General features: G+C 39.4%; 1 protein-coding gene across 2 annotated transcripts in view; it reads right to left on the bottom strand.

The window, feature by feature from the left end:
- Positions 1-8,380, bottom strand: part of LOC148018003 (casein kinase 1-like protein HD16) — a 28,548-nt gene extending 20,168 nt beyond the window's left edge. The window contains exons 1-12 of one of the 2 annotated variants that reach the window (XM_087661110.1): positions 8,076-8,218; positions 7,545-7,724; positions 7,224-7,349; positions 7,046-7,119; positions 6,882-6,951; positions 6,732-6,787; positions 6,561-6,632; positions 6,389-6,483; positions 6,209-6,275; positions 5,996-6,125; positions 5,700-5,918; positions 5,477-5,607 (exon numbers count right to left, since the gene is read on the bottom strand). In XM_087661110.1, coding sequence (XP_087517236.1) covers positions 5,477-5,607; positions 5,700-5,918; positions 5,996-6,125; positions 6,209-6,275; positions 6,389-6,483; positions 6,561-6,632; positions 6,732-6,787; positions 6,882-6,951; positions 7,046-7,119; positions 7,224-7,349; positions 7,545-7,628 — 1,124 coding nt within the window. In that variant the 5' untranslated portion in view covers positions 7,629-7,724; positions 8,076-8,218. Of the gene's footprint in view, positions 1-5,476; positions 5,608-5,699; positions 5,919-5,995; positions 6,126-6,208; positions 6,276-6,388; positions 6,484-6,560; positions 6,633-6,731; positions 6,788-6,881; positions 6,952-7,045; positions 7,120-7,223; positions 7,350-7,544 lie in introns of both variants that reach the window. The other variant, XM_087661109.1, reaches the window with a different exon arrangement.
- Between the last annotated feature and the right edge of the window lie 11,240 nt (positions 8,381-19,620).

Below are 19,620 nucleotides of genomic sequence, written 5' to 3'. Positions count from 1 at the left end.
AAGATCAGAGATCAGCTTTCGTATTATAGAACCTTTCAAGGGTCTTTTGGTTGTGGAGATACACAGGAGGATCGTTGTAAGATTGGAACAGCTTTGTGGTGGGAGAACTATGGTTCAGATGGTCCTGAGTTGCAACAACTAGCCATCCGAATTTTGAGTCACTCAATTAGATCCTCTTGTTTGGAGCAATTGTGGAGTACATATGCTCACATTGCTTCAAAGAAGAGGAACCGTCTTGGTGTGGAGAGGGCAAACGATCTAGTATTCGTCAGTGTTAATTTGAGGATGTTATGTAACAGTATGACAACAAAGTCCGATCCATTCACAAAGTGGGAGATGCAACAAGAAGAGGAAACACATGGTGATGTTGAGGAAGATGCAATAATTCATGGTACACATGATGATGAGGCTGACACTTCAAGAATAGCTAGAGCAACCTCAGATCATAATGACGATCTTTGATTTAGTTTACTTATCATGAGTCTCATGATACATGACACATGTACATTGTATATGATATTATGATCATTCATGACAGTGTAAGTCGTGACACTTGGTACTTATAGTCTCGCAATTGCCCTTTGGGCTATTTTGGCATGCCACATTTTACTTCAATCTAGAGATTAGACTTTCTATTTGTAGTCTTTTTTGGGACAATGAGCATGTTCTTTCAAAGATTAGAATTTAGGCTTCATATTTGTAATTTTTTAAGTTTTCTGGCAATGGTACCATAGGCATGTTCTTTCAACTTAGACTTTACAGTTTAGTTCATTGTTCATTGTTTTATCATTTATGGCATATGTATTATGCATTTTATAATTGAATAGCTTATCTCTTGAGCCTTGTAAGTTGCAATCCAATTTCTAATGAGTAGTTTTAGAACGATACATGATATCTTACAGTTAAGACTTACAATGATTTGAGTCCACATGGATTATGAGTGAAATATTAAATTTTTTTCATGAATTTGAATTTTTTTAAATGTTGTTCTCGTTCCCACGTCCCCGTTCCCTAGGTTTGGTGTCCTCGTCCCATTCCCCATTCCCATTCCCTGTTTCATGTTTCTATGGTCCCATCCAACTTGTTGGATACAGGTAGAGAGGCAAGACTGGCACATGCTCAAGAGATACCATCAATCCCAATCGAGGATTGGACACCTCAGAGGAAAATAGTGGAAGAGAGAGAAAGAGGATGGTAGTCCGATTGAATTGTCCCATACCACATAATCCCCCAAAGCATGCACGTCAGCCATGGATGTCCTTCAATAAAGTACCTACAAGAAAACAAAGAAAATGCCACCACTGGAACAAACACAACCAATGAGAGGTGTCCTCATGTTAATTGGGGTCCATCAGGCCACAATACAAAAGAAAATTGACTTAGGCAAGGTAGACAAGGAGTGTTCAATGCCAAAGAAAACATACACACCGCCAAGTAAAAAGAGGAAACAATAAATGCTGAGGAAAACAAGACTTCAGCTTGTAATCGCAACCAATCCAAGGGCTGGTAAAGGACCATGAATGCCCGAAAAGGGTGAACCTGCAATAAATGCAAATCTGCCCTACTCTTAACCTCAAAAAGAGGCCACCTAGTAGGTCTAAATAGGTGATCAGGTCAGCAGGATGTTTCCTACATCAGAAAGCAAGCTGCCAACCTCAATAGGATGCTGCTCGAGTCTATATACCTGCCATCCAGGTCAGCTAAAGGGTTAAAGCATCTAAATCATATCATGTGAAATATTGCTAATATTCATGGAACATGAAGTCACCACCCTAATTTGCTTTCATTGTCCTAACTTTATTGGTAGTCTCTCTCCACATACTCCTATTTGAGAAGCACTAAAAGGCTTGTCCCTTTTTTAAATCCCACGCAAATTTGGAGAAGTTATCAACAATCAACATGAAGCAAACAACCTTGCAAAGTGATGGATTGCACAAAGGCCTGTAAATCGATATGGGCAAGCTAAAGAATAGTGGCTCAATGGGAACCCTCCATGGAAAGCCTTCGTGTATTGCTTGCCTCATATGCAACTAAGACAAGGTGTCAATGGGCATGTCTCAATATCTAGTAACTCTCCAACCAAATGTGCACAACTAGCCTATCAGGCCTCAAGTTACAAGCAACCACATTGAACATGCCAAAGAATGCTTGTTTCCATGTAAGTCCTTATTGCAAGGGCAACATGGCCATGGACCTATAAAGTCCATCTTCTTGTAGATCAGCTAGAGAAGCTCTCATGTAGCCTCAACCTCCACCGAATCATCTCAAGAAGAAGGTAACTCAAATGTATAGCTATGGAAGAGCCACAACATGAGTCACACTACGAATAGCCAATGTAGACTTATCATGCCTCTGTCTTGCAAATCCCGACACCCCTATGCGGAGACATATGATGATAGGAGTAATGGCACCACTATCCACCAACATGACTTAGGCTTTCAAGAGGTCAAAACCTCTGTAAAGGCTAACAAACACTTAGTCATCAATGTTGTCACACAATGTCCTTCACAACAGCTTAGAACCCCTTCAATGGACAAAGCCAAGGGTGCTGCTACCAATACTGATCCTCTACATGAGTGTCGTTTTTACAAGAGGGGACTTTTAATGATCCTTCTTCTTTCCCTTCTCCTCCTTCCCTATTTGCTTCCCTCCCCAACTAGAATCAATTGTAAAGTTCTTAGTGATAGCTACAAGCCACCAAAAACATCAAAATGTTAAGTCTTCTGTTCAAGGATCACAAGGACAAGCTCCCCCCTATCAGAGACCTGTGAATACACAAGGTAGAGGGGTTAACTTGGATAGAAGACATCATAGATGAAGGAAAGGAGTGAAAGCAGAGTCCTTGTCATATCCTTTGAAAAGAGAACCTTCCCATATGTAGCCAAGTCACTTCAAAGTTGCTCTATCTAATTGATGTGATGTTTGAGTTAGTCAACTCATATTACTATCTAAATTTATTTTGCTCTAATGCAACCCCAAAAATAATTCCATAATATTAAAATAGGTACTTAAGATATTGTATTTGGAGAAGTAGTTGGGATCTTATTATCGTTTTTTATATGGCTTGCCTAATGCTTGATTGGATGCGAATTACAAATTTCTAGGGTTTAGGTAAGACCATGGGCTCAAATAGTTCTATAAACTCGAATCATGGGCATTATCACACTCATCCCTTTGATCTTACATCATCAACACCAGGTTTCCATCAGCTCATTGGCAATCATCAATATCAACTTTTGCTACCATCTTGCCCTCTCCACATCAATGTTATAAAGATTTGTTATCTCATAAGTTCATGGGCATCCAAGCCCTAATTTATGGGCAACCCCTACTCATGGTAGCACATCTCTTCTTTGTCTATAAGCAGACAGACTATGGCTGCAATAACTAAGTCTTGAACCAACAAAATTTATGTAAACAGAGGGAGCACCACCATCATACTCATTGATTCTCATAGTGAATTATTGTTCCTAAAGTCTTTGTGCATTGTGCCTTTCATGATTCCATTGCCTATTACTCTTCTCACATGGTACCAAACATTTAGGTTTGATGAGGGACATGCATTTTCACGGTTGATGCTTGCTCTTTCATTCTCCGTGTAAGAACGCTTTGTGTGGTGCCTTGCATTGGTTGACTAGTCAAAAACTCTTTTTAGTATTGGAATTTTTGCCTTTGGATTGGCGTCAAACTTAAGTGCATGTGTCATCACTTGTTTGTGCGTGAGATTTTTACAAGCAATCACGCTCCCTCTGCTACTATCCCAACCAAGGTAACCTACAAGTAATTTCCTTCCACTTCCCCTCATTATGACCCTATTGTTCATGTGTGTTCTGACATATCTCATGGAGTTGTGGTTTGAGAGCTTCGGCACTCACCACTACTTTTTAAAGAGGTTGGATTGCTCCAAACTTTGAAGTTTATACTCCCATACAATGTGGCAAAGTGGTCATGCATGTCACATTTAAAGAAGCATGCAGATGGAAAAAGACATGCTCTTGCTCCGTGTGGTGGCACTCATGGTTGTGCTTGTTAACACACGAGATTGGTTGGTCAATGTCATCTTGGTTTTGCTCTGGTGATGCTACACCCCCTCACATCCTCCGAGTCAAGAAGGGGTAAGTGTGACGGCAAAGAGAGGGCATATTGATGCTCTTTCAAGTTCGTGGATTTGACATGTGTTATCAAGATCACATATTCTAGCAACTCCAAACCTTGGATTAATGTGTCTAGACCAAGTTTATGATGGAATGTGCAACATGATGTATTCATGTGGTCTCACATGAGGGGACCCAAAAGGCATACTTATACTCTAGTGGAGCGAATCTTGGTATCGCAGTAGACTATCTATGGAGCTTGTGTGACTACAAGTGAGACACTATGGATACTTTGCTACTTTGCCTTTAAAGAGGGCATCCGGAACTAGACCTTTCTTCATGGAGACTTTTTACTAAGGCATATCCAACCGGAGTCTACAATACAATGCTCGAATACCCATGGTACATCCTCGTCATTATTGTTCTTTGCTTGTTCACAAGTGTTCTAAGAGTGGGTATTGAGATTTGCTCATTTCATACGATATTGAGGTTTGCTCATTTCAGGGGCTCACAAGTGCCCAAGCCCTAATCTATGGGCAGCCCCTTACTATTTATTTGATTACTAGCCAACCCACTTATGGTAGGACATCCCCACTTTTGTATCTATAAAAGAAGGAAGTGCAACCAATCATTGAGTCTAGTACTTGTAGATTCTTGGTGTGCAAAATGGGAACCTATGGGGCAAGCAAGCACGTGCTCAACGATTGTTCTCATTGACTCTCATAGCAAACTCCTATTCCCATTATCTTTGGGCATTGCCTCTTTCATTATGTGGTTGCCTACTACGATCCTAACAAGCCTTCAGTTCCAACACTACCACCATCATCTCTCTCCTTCCATCATTAGAATCCTACATACCTGCATTTTGTTTCTTCCTCCATTATCTCCCTCGTGCTGCCACCAGCTGGTCAACATTTACATTTTGCTGCCACTTGATTCCAGCACCTGTGTTCTCACACCAAAACTGCCGTCTTTCCCTCCTATTATTGTCACCAGATGCTTTGGAGGATGCATTTTGTTACCAGCTCTTCTCAATCAGCTACAGGAGGTAGCTTTGGTCAATGAACTTGTCCTATGCAGGAACCGAAGTATAAAGGTCAAGGCAATAGAACTCTAGATTTATCTGAGTTCCCGAATTGAGATAAATGTTCCCACTCTCAATTAGTTGGTAAGCTGCTGAGAATTATTCACTAATTTTCCATTGAATAACACCTCAAGTAAAAATGAAGCAGAATCTCACTGAAGAAAATATGAGCTACATCAACAAAAAAAACTCAATATGTGCACTGCTAATTAGGGAGTGAAGTTGCTATCAGTCATGAAAAGATGTAAGCAGCATTTTTTTTCATCAAGCAGGCACAAGGCCATGAAAGGAACATTACCGTTGTTTCATTGTCTTGCAATAATTATACACAGTAATCCACTGCGTTGCTGGCATTCCAAGACGTATTTTCTTTCTGGGTTGATCATCTTCTACTTCTTCAATGGACATCCTGGACCTCTTCTGACCAGCCTATGTTTTGAAACAAATTTAAATCATTCAGCATCTTAACTTCAAAGGCCATCTATTGTAGAACAACCTCAACATCGTGACATGCCAAATACCTTCTGGGCACCATCAGTAAGTAGAGGCCTTATTGCAGGATTTGGACTTAGAATACCATCAAAAGTGCTTATCAACTTTGCATAATTTGGTTCTTCATCAAATTTCATGTTGATAACAGTGTCCAGAAACTGCTTGAATGGTGGAGGACACAAACAGCATAGAGCTTCAGAGGAGGTCCCCATCTTCTTTTTACACACCAGGAACCCCTTGTTCTCACCCTGAAACATAAAGACTCCTAAGAAGTCTAGACCAATTCAAAGGCAGACTTCAGCACTGACAAGAACTTGGAACAGACCTGAAAACCCTGCCATGGAAGCCGACCTCGAAGCAGAAAAATTAAAGTATACGCAAGTGACTCAAGATCATCTCTCCTGCTGCCTGTGCGGCCCAAATGAGCATGGACACTTGCATACCTCACCGTTCCCCTAAAAAAGAACAGAAATACATTGTGTTGCTATGAGTATAGGGTGCTCCAGCAACAGTATTTTGAAGCTCCTACAAGACTAACCTGAAAACATCAGGTCTTTGATCATATTCAATGTGTCGGCCCGTGGCACCATCCCTCCATTTTGAGGCTGGCAATCAGGACAACATGGCAAAAATCATCATGAATTGGGAGACACAAATAACTATTAACACTTTCAGACAAACAACAGATGCACTTGCATTTCGTAAAAAACTCTCTTACCAAGACCAAGGTCCACAAGAAAGAGTTTTTTCTCATCTGGTGACCCAGGATGACCCAACAAGAAGTTCTCAGGTTTAACATCCCCATGGACATACCTAGAAAAGAATGCAAAGCTTAAAATGGTCTCATCATCCAAGAATGAATCAAAATCATAAGCAATCTTTAGGTTTACCCTTTTGCATGCATTTTCTCCAAAATTGAGAGCGCTTCAACAGCTATACATGCCACCATCTCTGTGGACATCCTGCTCAATGAAGTTTAAGCACCACAAACTAAGGAATCGGATTGAGAAAGTACAGCTTATTGTGCCAAAATTGCAAGTAGAAGACACAATAATACTTACGATTGGTTAGAAGTGTTCCATACATCCCACAAACTGGGCCCTAGCATATCCATGACCTGGATACAAGGGAGTCTTGTAAACTATCACTGTGCATGCGTTAATGCACCTTAAATGATCTACAGATTGAGACCATAAAGGACAATGCCTTACCATGATATAGAAATCCCCTTGTCGTCCCTTAAAATGTACATGAGGCACACCGTAGCAACCATTGAGGGAACTACATAATGTGAGACAGATGAGAGAAATGATGTTTAATAGCAGAGCACATGAGCACAATAAATGGTGACATCTAAAGGATGTAAAAAACATACTTGTAAACTTGCCACTCATATGGTGGCCCACTGTTACAGCCTTTGCTGTTCCGATGCTCAAATTTTAGAGCAACCTGTACAGGTAATGCTGATTTCTAAGCAGACCAACTATGGACATAGTAATGCTTGTCTTACATGTAAGCAATAAGGGATCAAAACATTTTCAAAGCCACAATACCTCTGCAGCATGTGGACCAGAACGTTCTGAAACATTGCGTATCCTGCGGCCAACATAAACTTGACCAAAACCCCCCTTCCCAAGCTTTCGATCGATTCTATACACAGGAGAATTCCCTACTTGTACCTAGAACGTGCAACACCATCCCCATGTATCAGATGTAGTACCATAACACGTCTCAATACCTTAAAATACTACATACTCTGTGATCCGTTAAGAAATCCAATGCAAGATTAACGTCTATTGCAGAGAGTCATCTAATCATAACATAGCATCTATGTAGCTTCATGGATAATGAAGCAAAAAGGTGGTATGTGTTACCCGCTCTGGAATAGGAGCAGAGCTGCCTTCATCTTCTGCTGCGGCTCGCCTATCTGCAACATTCCCTGCGCTCTCTTCCTCCATCTTGATCCTCAAAGGCCTGCTCTGCTTGTTTCTTGAAACCCTAGTGGATAACTTGAATATAGCACAAACGCCCAGGGGATGGATTTGCCCAAACGCCTGATTATCAGTGACGTCGGTAGCAAAGAAGTGAGGGGAAAACACTCATACTTTCGCAACCATGGGGAAAGGAAAAGGGGATGCTCTGTTAGGGCGTTCCAGAAAGAAAGATGCCAAGGGCAAGAGAGAGGTCCACAAAAGCCGGACAAAGAAAGCAGGAAGTTTGTTTTGAATCTGATTAAGAAGCAAAGGGAGTAGCAATGGAGTAGTGAAGGAGAGGGGGCGATCTAGGTAAAGCGATAGGGAAAGAAACACGGGGGGGTGGGGGACAAAAGCTTTGATGGAGGAACCAGTTCAGGAAAAGAGAGAAGCACATAAAGGCAATGGGAGGGATGTGTGCCTTGTTGTTACCTGATGAGGGAAAAGCAGATTGGATGGGGGTCCTCTTGCTGCTCTTCTTCTTCTTCCTCTTCTTCTACCTCCTGTTCCTCTTCTTCCTCCTCTTCTCCTTCTTCTTCTCCCTGTCCAAAGTGTCTTTTCCTGTGTGCAGGAGGATCAATGGAGGCCGCTGGATTGGAGGTGATGATGAAAAAGAGGAGAATGGCCACCTGCATTCCCCACCGGCAGCACAATAAAAACAGGGAGAAGAAACACGATTCGAGGAAGGAGAGAAAGAGAGAGAATGAGAAGAGGAAGATGGATGATAGCCTAATAGGTGTATGCAACATTGGTGTTTTTTCCTCCCTCTTTTTTTATTTTAATGCCGACATTTTCAATTTTGTTGAGGTCTTCTTTTCCATTTCCATAAGTTTGTCTCGGTGGGCAAGGGGGCATCTCGTCAAGCACACGAGCAAGAGACATCCTTGGCACATGGACTTCAAATGTTGCCCCCCTTCCCATGCAGGGTCGTGGCGTGCACGCGGCTACGAACGATTCTGGCAAATGCAAAGCTCAACTGCACCAATCGATGATCCCTTTGTGTCAACACATAGCCTTAGGTTGGGTTCACAACGGATAGCAAAGGAATAAGAGACAAGGGCACATTGTTTGTAGGGAAACATGTCATTAGCCAAAGGAAAAGTGAATTGTCTCTAGATCCACTTGAAAATGGGTGCATCCCCCCCTAGAAAGAGGAACATCTCCACTTAAAAAAGGTGAATATGGTGGGTGCAAGGGCTTTGAGCCCACCAGATAGCCAATAAGGTCTTTCTATACGTGCAGTAACCATGTGAGACTTCTACTTTTACATGCATTGCCTCTGCCTTGGGTGAACAAGAATAGGGTAGCTCTAAGAAAAGTGCTTTCTTCTTTTGTTGTTGTCTGAACCCACCCTTAATGTAAGAGACTTCATTATTACAAAGCATGTTTCAACGTACTTTGTCAAAGCCATGTGCTTATAACATCATCCTTTAATAAGTTGTGCTTAGTGTAATTGATACCTTTTGCCATGGTTTGAGCCATTTTTGTAAGGATCTAGGGACAAGATAATGATGCATTGAAAAGTCATGAAAGGAAAGAATAAATAGCCTTTGTGCCCTAAGGCAAGAGGAATATTGGGATGGTCTTAGGTGATAGGAAGTTTTAGTTCTATAGGATAGCATGTCAAGGTCTTTCCTATTAACTAGTGAAGGTTTTACTTGGGATTTGACCTGGTGGTTGACTCAAAGGTTTTGGGCATGATATTTTGAGGTCAGGGAGTACATGTGTGAGCACCACCAACTTGTCTTTAATAGCATAAAGGTGCTTTTGGCCAATATATAAGATCTCAAGGCCATTCACATCCATATCCAGGACATCTTGTGATTAGATATTGATAAGGAAGTTGGATGGGTCAATTTGATGAGAGGCTTGGACAAAAGTTCCATGCAAACAAGGTCCAAGAGACCTTAAGTTTGATTGCATGTGAATGGGGGCTAAACTTTTTAAGGCCTAGCATATGTATATCCTAAAAAACTTAATTGCATTTTGCCTTGTTGTGGTAGCATGATGATAGAGATGCTTTTGAAGTGTTGTGTAGGGTAGCCAAATGCCTTTTTATACAAGCAACCAATTATGTTAGAAGAGGAAAAGCATGGTTTGCTTTAAAGTAGGGATTGCATTGGCTATATAAGGTGGCAACATCAAGTGCAAAGGGAGAAAAAAATAGAGAGGTGTGGAGGAGGAAAGAGAGAATTGTGGGGCAAGAAAGAGAGAGGTTTGTGAACAGGTTGAGGAGAAGATCAAAGAGAGGAGGACCTAAGAAGCTAGAGGCAAAGATAGTCAAAGCCTAAAGGTGGTGACCAAGCACTAGCGGAGGGAGTGGGATAGTGTTCACGAAGGTGTGGAGGTGGCTCGTGGATTAGTGGTGATCTTTGTGAGTTCAATGTTGAGGTCTCCCCAACAAATTCATCGAGAGCTTCTATTTGCCCACTACTCTAGGTGATTGCAATGGATTTTTATATTGATGCTACTGATTTGTGAGCCATGTGTCAAGACATTGATATTTTTAGATGAGGACTATGAGTGCAAATGAGTTATCATGTCTAAAAAGGGAGTTGCTTTGTGTTTAGGGTACCCAATGTGATGTCTATACCTATGAGTTTTCCTCCATGAGTCACTAACATCAAATTCATCTCTAAGTGAGTTGTATTGTGGACATGCTTATACATCATGCTCCATTGATCATGGCCTAAAGGTTGTCATGTTGTTCCCAACTTTGAGCTATAGCAAGGTTGAATTTTTGGCTCTAAATGAGCATCAATCCATTGAGTTGCTAACTAAGCTATAGCACCATGTGTTCCTTTTGGGATTGGAGTTGTTTGTAGTTGATAATGCCTTTGGGTTGTGCTCTAGTTGTTCCTTTTATTCATTGTAGTTCTCCCTTCTATGCACTCAATATAAGAAATTTTCATGTCAACAAGTAGTAGCTCGATTTGAGTGGCAAGTCTTTGTGTGTAATACAAGTGTTCACAAGATTGTCACTCCATACTCATGATCAATCATACTCCATGAATTTCAAGATCCAATGAACAATGTCTGTGGAAGCTTATAATGATACCAAACTCACCATCCAAATGACTTCAAAATATGTCTCGTAAGGGCCTAAGGTCCATTTTAAACACATCTAAAATATGAATGGCAATAAACAAGAATGTCCAACCTTTGTGTTCAAAGTGGATATAGTTTAGGTTCCTCGACAAACCGTTTATAACCATTACATCGTGTAACATTTGGATCAACATTAGTAGAATGGGTAGGAGTGATTGGATGCTCGTGTGATCCTCTCACACTCATGCATGGACATGTATAACTGGACTAAGCAAATGTAAAAGACATGACACAAGCTGGTCAAAATCAATTTGGGGGGGGAGAGAGAGAGAGAGAGAGAGAGAGAGAGAGAGAGAGAGAGAGAGAGAGAGAGAGAGAGAGAGAGAGAGAGAGAGAGAGAGAGAGAGAGAGAGAGAGAGAGAGAGAGAGAGAGAGAGAGAGAGAGAGAGAGAGAGAGAGAGTGTGTGTGTGTGTGTGTGTGTGTGTGTGTGTGATCCTAACAAATTAGTTGGTACAGATTCATAAGGTTGAAGAGCATGACAAAAGATAACTAAGATTGTAAGGACAAGCAATGAAAACTGAATCTATATACAAGACAACCATTGAGCTAGCCACAAGGCCAATCGATTGTTGATGAAGTAGAACATGCCATGAGCATTGATAGCTTGCAATCAACAAACTCACTATTTGAGTTTCACCTTCCTATGGTTGTTGAAGTTTCACCATCTCCTTAAGGACACATGACAATAAATTTAAAAAAGGACACTTGGAAGAATTGGATACCTCAACTTAGCAATAGAATTTGCTTCTTCTTACCACAATATGGTTTGCATCTTGATTTGGTTGTTTTGCTCGAGTAGCAACTTCCTATACCTCTCTATGTACCTCTAAGATGTGTGCATGTGCATGCATACATGTGTGTGCAACACATGTGTGTGCATGTATGGTGTGTGAATGAGTGAGTAAGCATGCACATATGGCCGAAAAAGATTGAGGAGATTTTGACAGTTGTGAAAATGAGCTAATCACATGTATAACCATGAATGAAGAAATTTGCTTACGAGCCACCTAAACATGGTTAATTTCTCCTCATCTATTTCAACCTCTTTTCTACCTCAAAATACTATTTGCCCTTTCCTTGCCCTATGGCATAAGTACCAAGGGGAACTCTTTGCCTTGCATTTGCATAATATTTCATTTAAAAAGGGATTGGGTTTTGCTATTCTTTACTTTGCAGAAACAAATGCCTTTAGGAAGGAGATAAAGAAGAACTCAATGCTCATTTTTCTCATCGTCATCTTTTTGTAGGTGGGATTCTTATTTTATAGGATACTGAGACAACTTTGAAAGAGTTTCCTTTTCATTATTCATATATTTTTCAACAAATACCTTATAATAAATGTTTTCCCATGTTTACTTAACACATAGAACAAACGTTTTCAAATAAATATCAAACTTTGAAACAAAAAATAGCATTAAGACAATCAAATATGGTCTTTGCCAATTTAGAAAAGAATTGGTTTGATCCTTTCTTCGAGCTCCACATCTAATGCTCACACCCCACATCTAACCTTGAAGACCTAATAATCATGTCATCGCTTGATCAATGTCTATCACTTCAAAGAAAGAATGACCCTCAAACTTTACCGATTTGAGATTGGAGATCAAGAAGGATGGCATACATAGGTTTTCCTATGTTTCTCACTTCATCAATTGATCCCTCTATAGAAATTTGTTTCTTCTTCTCTTCCTCCTTGTTCGAATAGTATTTTATTGTGTGCAAGTGGATTAATGGAAGATCCTAGATTAGAGGTGATGATGAAAAAGATGAGAATGGCCAACTCCATTTCCTAATGGTAGCATGATAAAAACAAGGAGAAGAAACATGACTGAGGAAGAAGGATGATTACGGGGGGGGGGGGGGGATGATAATAGTTGTATGAAATATTGGTATTTATTCCTCTCTTTTTCTAAAATGTCAATGTTTTCAAAAATATAGTCTCTTTTTATTTTCCCATTTCCATAAGTTTGTCTCAACAATAGGGCATATTTTTATACTTACCATGCACCCAAGCAATAGACATCCTTACAACATAGGCTTCAAATGTTGTCACCTCATGGCACTTAGTAGAGGTGTGTATGTGACTACAAAGGGTACTGGAAAAATCAAAGCTCAAGCTATCGTTGGCCTTAATTAGAGAAACTTCACTACTATAAAGTGTAATTTCTATCACAAAGGATTATATCTAGTAGGTCCACAACCACTAGCCTACCTGATTTAATGCTACTTGTGTGTGTGCGTGTGTCCTTTCTACATAATACAAGATCAATCTTATCATTCTTGTATTCATCTGTTTCATTTGTATTCATCCGTTTCATTCTCCACTCTCATTGCATATATCTGCCACATGGTATCAAAGTGTCCTCATCCCTCACAACCTTGGAGCTAGCCTAGGTTGATAGGTTCCTATATGCATCTTAAAATCCATCTCATGTAGTTTGCAGCATTTCTTTGTTAGAGTTGTGTGATAGGTTTCTCATTGAAGAAGCACTAGTCTACATGTTGATATTTGCTTATTATTGACTTATTGAAACATTTTCTTTAATCATAAAGTGTCTTCAAGAAGGATTTTCTATTAGGCTACCACAAGGCTTCTATGTTACTCAAGTAGTGTTGTCTTGATAGGTTTCTTAGCAACGAAGAAGCACTAGTCTACATCTTGCTATTCACTTATTGAGTTTGCATTGAGTTATTGAAAGGTTTTTCTTTGTCCACAAAGCTATTCTCTAATCAAGTGTCTTCAATAAATATTTTGTATTGAGCAAAAACAAGGCTTCTGCATCAACAAGAAGGTGATTTTCATTGAGGAGAATCAAAATAAGGTCTACATTTCAACAAGGCTTGCTTTAAAGAGAAACCATACATCAAGTTCTATCACTTCGAGCTCAAGTGTAAGTCTACATCCATCTTGGTGCACAAAGTGGTAACGCTCTTTGAGTGTTATCTATCTCAACAAGAGATTCACAAATGAAAAATATAAACATTGGATGTAGCTTATTCAAGTGTTAATATCAGTGTTCTTGGATGCTATTCCTTCATATACATTTGGTAGCTCTATTGGATATTGTAAAGCGGATGTGGGACTTGCTTAGCCCCATCGGTTGCTACAAAGTAAGCACTAGTACTTTATCATCTCGAAGCTGATATTATGGAGCATTATTGATAAATGCATTTATGCCTACATGGTTCTTATTGGTTTGGGAGGCATCATTGTTGGTTTCAATGTGCTATTGACATCTTGATGAGTTTCCCTAGCTATACTAGTCCCACATATCAAGCATGTTGTATAGCTTAAGCTTGGATGACAGCATTGTTGGTTTGGATGTACTATTGACATCTTGATGAGTTTCCCTAGCTATACTAGTCCCACACATCAAGGATGTTGTATAGCTTAAGCTTCTCAATAGCTCAATCTCATCCAAGCCAGTGTTGTTGATCGCTTTGGCCACTACTAATAGTATTGAAGTGTGTCAAACCTACATGACTAAAGAATCCACCATTTCCCAATAATCTACATCTAATGTCCACTCACCTTACTCCATGCCGCCACAGGTAGTCACTCATTGCTATGTAGCATCAAAATAGATGACAATAACAACAACATAGCCATGTAAGCAATAGTGCCATAGTTGTCAATTACATGTTTATCAACCAATGTCAATAGCTTAGTCATTAACTCACCATTGGCTATCAAAGCGACAACCACCAACACCTTGGTCAATTACTCCATTACAACTTGGCATTAGCTACCTTTCTACACCCCATGCTCCACCAACACCAATGGCCATCAACCAATTGTTGAAGGCAATGCCACAATTAGCCTTCTAAACTCCAATCGGTAGCTCAATGTCTCTCAACCAATAATTACCTATTTTCCCAACCTCGCAAAAGTGCAACCCATGATGTCAAAGAGAACAACATGTGGCCTTTCAAAACATAGCTATATATTTTGCCATTGGCTAGTTCATCATCACCTTCTAAATCTTTAACCCACCATCCAACAAATAAACAAATGTTGATGCAAGCAATATAACAACCTCTTTTGCCAACCTCATAAAAGTGCAACTCATGATGTCAAAGAGAACAACATGTGGTCTTTCAAAAACACAGCTTCAAAACTTGCCACTAGCAAGTTAATCATCACCTTTGTAACCTACCTACCTAAAAGTGAACTTCAACAACATGTATTTTTGTAGCCCATCAAGAAATAATCAAGAGTATTGATGTGCGGAACTCATTTGAATAACTCGACATTCATGATATTGAGCTACTTGATTCTACCACACAAGGGAAGCTCCACCTCAAACCCATAAGGATTGTCTTGAAACAATAACCTATTTTAATTCCTAAAATCTCCTATCAATCATCTAGTGTCAGCTCTAAGGTGACAACATTGCTATCATCCCTTAGACCATAGTGAACCATCGCCGCACTTAGTTCAAAGAGAGTGAGAAATGAGGGGGTAATGATGCACATCAACCCCTCTACCCATAGGGTAAAGTCTTAGCTCCTACCCCCTAAATCAACATTGGTTGGGTTCTATCGACAACACATTGGGATAGTCAACGTTCAACTTTTTCTCAAATTAAGCTAATGCTTAAATTGTGATGGAAGCCTCTTAGTGAACTAAGACTACCCTGCCTTTAGCAAGACCCATCGGGGATCTGGCCACCCACTTCCCTTTAGGATTTTCTCTGATTTGTTAACTACTCCTAATATGATTTAATTTGACATATAGCAGTTAGCTTTCTTAATTAATCCATTTAAAATGGTGTTCATGTAAATTATGCACAGACATAAATACAATTTCAATCACTCATTTGCAAACAATTACAAGTTGTATATTTATCCACACCTTCTCTAGGCACAATGTCGTGCCAATATTCTATCCCATACACCACGACTCGTATCCAAAGTATTTGAATACCTGTGCATGGGCACAATCCACCAATTTGCCCTTATTTAGCATCAGGGCCTTTGAGAAGACCATCTTGGGCTCATAGGGGTTAGAGGCTAGTCCTCTTCGCCCAATGAATTTACAACCAAAACCCCACCTAGCACCCTTATTGCCTCCTAGCCTAATGTTCTCCCTATAGAGAGACCTTTCATAGCTAGGGATGATCCTAGCTCCTATTGCAAACAAATCCAACCCCTTAGTGAGAGGCTCCACCACTAATCTTAGGGAAAACCTAGGGTGCATCCAAGAATACACCCAAGTGGGCACAATATCACTTCTCAAAATCCATAAACAAGGTAACTAGCCTATTCTCAATTAGGAAACCATCTCTTTTTCAAGCAACAAGCATATCATACATTAAAATCAACACATTTTCATTTGAATATCCCACAAGAGAATATACAATTCATGACTTATTTCTTGTAAGGTGCAATCGTAAAGAGCAATACATGATAGTCCCCCCCTAGTGTTTCGGGTGCAATACTTCTCAACTTCCTTCATACTTTTCAAAGGTCATGAGCTTTTCTTGTAGATGATGTAATGCATTAGCATGTAATATTTTAACATGCGTGTGTAGCTACCTATCTATACTCCTAGTAATTCTATCCTTTAAGGGATAATCATAACTAGTTCTAACAAAAAAAAAATATTTCCATATCCTAGGGTCATTGTAACTTACAATTTCCTTCTTCCTGAATGTATAATAATCTAAGGGTATTCAAGGTTCTTGACTACATGAACAAGAACTACTATTTACCTATGATTGTCTCAAGGAGCAACAATAGTCAATTAGTTACAAGCTAATCAATAAGTCAGTCAGTCATTTGACTTGGGCAAAGTACATCTAAGGTACCTAAACAAAAGCTGATGTGGTTGGGGCTTTGTTCACACTCACAACTCTAGTTCTTTGCCACTTTGGGACCCTCATTGTCACCACTTCCTTGGCTTCTCCTTTTTTGGTCTTTGTCAAATTTGAAATTCAAATGGGGTTTATGGAAGCAATGTAACACTTCCAAAGAAAGTGTGAGCATGGTTTAAGAGATCAAGAAATTTGCTTTAGAAGGGATACGCTAAGTGACGATGCTACAATGGGATATTCGAAGGATTCCATGGATAATAGATAGGATAAGAGCAAGTTTGTGCGATGACACAAGATGGAAAGAATGGTAGAGGTAGTTGGGTATTACTTCAAGTTAGGTGAAGGAAGTGCTAAGTAATTCAATAGAATAAGGGAAGGAACCTAGGAAATATAGATGTGGGTGAGAGTCGATGTGTAGCTCTACTAGGGAAATAGTTCTCTCTCTCTCTCTCTCTCTTTCTCTCTCTCTCTCTCTCTCTATGCTACCTTTCCAATGAAATTTGGCTAGCACCTTCTTCCTAATTAACCTCCTACTAAGGCTTGATCTAGCCTTAAGATGGCTAGCTATTGAGCCTACTTTGTTGCTTTTGTGTGCAAGCTTTTCTCAATGCATGTGACTTGAGCTATTCGGCCTTCTTTTTTGGATGACTGCAAGCTTTGCTACTACGATTGTGTTGATGATGGATGTGATGATGATGATGATGGTGATGGACAGAGATGATGAGGATTGGCACAAGCAACGGCTATCTTTTCATTTTCTTTTCTTCCTTTTTTTGTAAATTAACATTTAAAACCTTACATTCTCTTCCCCCGAGAGGAATTGAGATGCCCTCATCTCAAAAGAACTAGGGTTAATACTCTTTCCATGGTAATTTTGATCATATATTTTATGGGTTAGGACCCACCATGCTTTCATTGTGCTACTATGATAGAGGTGTTTAACTTTAAAAGCAATATTATGAATTCAAAGACATGTTTTGTGCAATATGTTGACTGAATTTATTGGACGTAGAGGATATCTTACAAGTATAAGGCTTATTGCATCTTGTCTGGGACTTCTACTCATCTTAAAAGGGTCTAGTAGACTCTAGGTCTTCATCATTATCTGATTCTTGTAGTATACCAAATGCTGAACTTACATGGCCTTGCTTCTTCGCTCGTTCCTGATCCTCTTGATCTAGTTCAAGACAATTAACTTGGATATCCCTAGCTCATTTAATGGAAACATTGGTGAGTAGGTCAACTTCTCAATATGTGTCCTAATTCTTTGTACTTATGGCACCTTTTCTCATGGTTCTTTGGATCGTCAGAGTCTTTCTTGGAGTACATCGAGAGCTAGTTATTTTCAATACATTGGGTCTCTATTTGAACCAATCAAAGCTTTGGCTCTAAGGAGAGCATCTTGAAGATCCTTGGGTCACATGGATTCCAATCGAGTTTCTAAGAGAGGATTTAACACTCAACAAAACTTGGCCACCTGTTGGGCGATATCCAGAGCTGGAGCATATTTCTAGAGGGTTACAAATTGGGAGTAATATATTGCTAGGCTTAATTCAAGTTGGTGAAGCTTGAAGAACTCGTTCATCTTTGAGGTGCAATAGGAAAGTAGAAGATACCTCCCATGCATAGCTTCTTTATCGAGTTCTCATGTAGCAGTAGTTTCCAAGACTCTAGTGTTGTCCCTACATCACTACTTCCACTAGAGACACACTTCCCCTATTAACTTTAGTTTGGCCATCATGGCTTGGTTAAGGGTACACATCCCTATAGTTGGAAAATAGTCTTCCATGGACTCGATCCAAACTTTGGTGTTGGTTTCCACATATTTTCCTTTCCCATTGCATTTCAGAGGTTTAATTTGCTTGAGAATATATTTATTCTCTTGCAATTCGGTAGGATCAACGATAGTTGGAATATCCTAACTTTCAATACATTAGGAGCTAGTTTAATATGTATCATAAAGCTTATCCACATTTTGACTTAAGTTTTCCTTTAATAACTATAGTTTTTGTGCATGTTCGAGAGAGAAAATGATATTTTATTCACATTACTTTCAATAGTCAATAGCATTATATCACGATGAACATTCACGCATGGAAATTCAATACATCGATGGTATTATAAGTTAGGGCTTCATCAAATAAATCTAAGATCTGATATTTGGAAGGAAGGTTTGGATAGACTTTTTGACAATAATTTTCACGATGTGAGTAGCTTAGGATAGCAACTCTATCAGTTGGAGTAACTTAGATCACTTGCTCATAGATATAACGGTTTTGTTGAATCTCTCATCCATCTATATAGAGGGTAGGGTTTGATTTAGATTCTTCAAAAATGAATAAATAGATAACCTTAAGACTTTCCATCCATTGAATTCACTTCATGTTCATTTGGATGTAAATAAGATGATAAACATTGATGTTGTAGAATATGCTTTCATATGTCCAATGACTTTCACACCAGTGTCTTCCACCATACAATGAAGATGGATTATAAATTCGATCCAAAATAAACATGAATTGATCTCTCAGCCTGAAATACTAAGAATCTTTTCCATGCTTCATTTCTCTTATCCAAATTCATTAAGCATTGATGGTATAAAGAATTTATTTCTAGTTGATTCTTGCCTAGTTTAAGTAGTTTGTAACAATATTTATATATATATTTTTTGGTGCTTTGATACCGTGTAACATGCCTATCTAAAATGGAACATCGATAGCATGCATTTTTGTAGCCCATCAACAAGAAGTAATTAAGACTACTTTTGTCTAGAACTTGTTTGAATAACCAAATATTCGTCGTAATCTCGAGCTACTTGAGTCTACCCCACAAGGATTGACCTGAAACATGAATCCAATTTGATTACTGATGTCTCCTATTAGCCATAGCATTTGCTCTAAGGTGATAACATTGCTATCATCCCTCAAATAGAAGCAATGTGCATCAACCCCTCTATCCATAGGGTAAAGTCTCAACTCCGGCCCCCTAAAATAGAATTGGTTGAGTTCTATCAATGACATGCTAGGACAATCAACATTCAACTTTTCCTAAA

This window comes from Lygodium microphyllum, chromosome 21 (assembly GCF_053477565.2).
Source record: "Lygodium microphyllum isolate KBCC chromosome 21, Lygodium_microphyllum_v1.1.10, whole genome shotgun sequence".
NCBI lineage: Eukaryota > Viridiplantae > Streptophyta > Polypodiopsida > Schizaeales > Lygodiaceae > Lygodium > Lygodium microphyllum.
This window is presented reverse-complemented; position numbering and strand designations above follow the sequence as displayed.